Source organism: Trichechus manatus, unplaced genomic scaffold (genome assembly GCF_000243295.1).
Source record: "Trichechus manatus latirostris isolate Lorelei unplaced genomic scaffold, TriManLat1.0 scaffold00050, whole genome shotgun sequence".
Taxonomy (NCBI): domain Eukaryota; kingdom Metazoa; phylum Chordata; class Mammalia; order Sirenia; family Trichechidae; genus Trichechus; species Trichechus manatus.
In genome coordinates this window covers 7,225,278-7,227,074 of record NW_004443986.1, presented here as the reverse complement: position 1 = coordinate 7,227,074, position 1,797 = coordinate 7,225,278, and the positions used below count along the sequence as shown (strand labels likewise).

The following is a 1,797-nucleotide window of genomic DNA, read 5'->3' as shown; positions in this document are numbered from 1 at the left end:
GGTTAAAGCGGTGATGATGGAGGTGGGGTTACTATGGGGAGGTAGAGTGCAGACATATTGAAATGGAATGGGGGTATAAAATAAGTACTTGGATATCAGTCTCATTTTTTTTTTTTAGCACCAGCTACAGCATCTCCTTCTGTCCTCCAAATCACTTCCTATAACCATCACATAAGTTTTTACAAGGATGAACACCCTGCATTCCATACCTTAGGGGTGACTCCAAACAGGGAGGAATTATGCAATAAGCAAGGTATGCATGGGCTTACTTACTAATCTGTAGTGCACAATTTCACCTGTTTTCACCACATAAGAGATATGATGAAACCCATGTGAAATTGTGTACTACAGATTAGTAAGCACAATTAAGCCCATGCATACCTTGCTTACCGTAAACTGGTGCGTATCCTGCTTACTGGTTAATCCACCCGACTCTGAACTTAATAAGTAACCCACTACAGACCCCCACTTTCTTCCATTGGTAGTCCCCGATTTATGACGTATTTGAGTTATGACAAACCACACTTACGACTGTCCTTTTTTTTTGTACATTTTATCGTTAGTAATACGTTGCAGTGGGTAAATTGCTGAGTTTATCATTCTCAGATGTTCACTCACAGATGTTCAATTTTATGATTTACTGTTCAAAATACTGCTGGATTTATAGAGATACTAATAATAAAAGGCAATAATAATGAAAACTTAAAAAACAAAATTAGGCATGTGACACTTATGTTAGAACCAATTTACAACGGAGGCGTCAGAACGGAGCCCCATCGTAAGTCAGAGACTAGCTGTATTTAGAAAGCAACGATGAACCAGGAATATGGAAATAAAAAATGCTTCTATTCCCTTACCTTTTCCAGTGCAGCCTGAACGATTGATTCACTTTCTGTATCGAGGGCAGATGTCGCCTCATCTAAGATCAGAATCTTGGGGTTTTGAACTAAAGCTCGAGCAATTGCGATTCTCTGTTTCTGCCCTCCACTCATTTGAGCTCCTTTCTCCCCAACCAAGGTATTAAATTTCTAATTAAAAAAAAAACAGGAGAAAGAAGGCAGCATGATCCAATGATTAGAACATGAACTACAAACAGTCACAGTCGTGTCTTACAGCATCTTCATCCCTACTTTAGCCTGCCTGTTCTGTTTTTTCACCTTACTTTGTTCTTTGTGAAAACAAACAACTGTGAGACAACAGCCTCATGAAGAGGGACTTACAAAAAATGTGGTTAGGACTAAAAGAAATTCGAACATTTGACAAGCAAGCATTTAAAAAAGATTAATAATAATTTGAACCAATTTTCAAAGCTTTTTAGACATTTTTAGAAGGCGCTGAGATCTTAAAAAAATAAAAACCACTGTAATACAAACACATAATTAACTATTATTTGAAATGCTTATTAGCAATTTAATAGATTACCCATAATTTCCTTTCTGGATACTTGGAAAAATATTATGAAAAATTACTGCAAGAATTCACCTCCCCCTAAAACTTTCTTCAATATTGGGAGACCTTCTTCTTCTTCTATTTTATTTTTTTTGTATATACATCTTAAACAAAGTAGATACTGCCAGATACTTAAAGTGAAAGTAACTTCTAGCACTAATGAAGCATGCTCAGTAATATTCTTTTGGGTTAAATCCCTGATTCAAAGTTCATTTCTTTAAGAATAAATTTTAAATGTTCTTTCTAAACCTTTAATTTCTAGAGACTAGCCTTCACATTAAGGGCCCTGGTGCTGTAATGGTTAAGAGGTTCAGTTGCTAACTGAAAAGCTGGTGGTTTGAACCCACC

General features: G+C 36.2%; 1 protein-coding gene across 1 annotated transcript in view; it reads right to left on the bottom strand.

The window, feature by feature from the left end:
• ABCB5 (ATP binding cassette subfamily B member 5) overlaps window positions 1-1,797 on the bottom strand; it is a 147,956-nt gene that overhangs the window by 69,390 nt on the left and 76,769 nt on the right. The window contains exon 13 of the mRNA XM_012555850.2: window positions 855-1,028. Coding sequence (XP_012411304.1) covers window positions 855-1,028 — 174 coding nt within the window. The remainder of the gene's footprint in view (window positions 1-854; window positions 1,029-1,797) is intronic.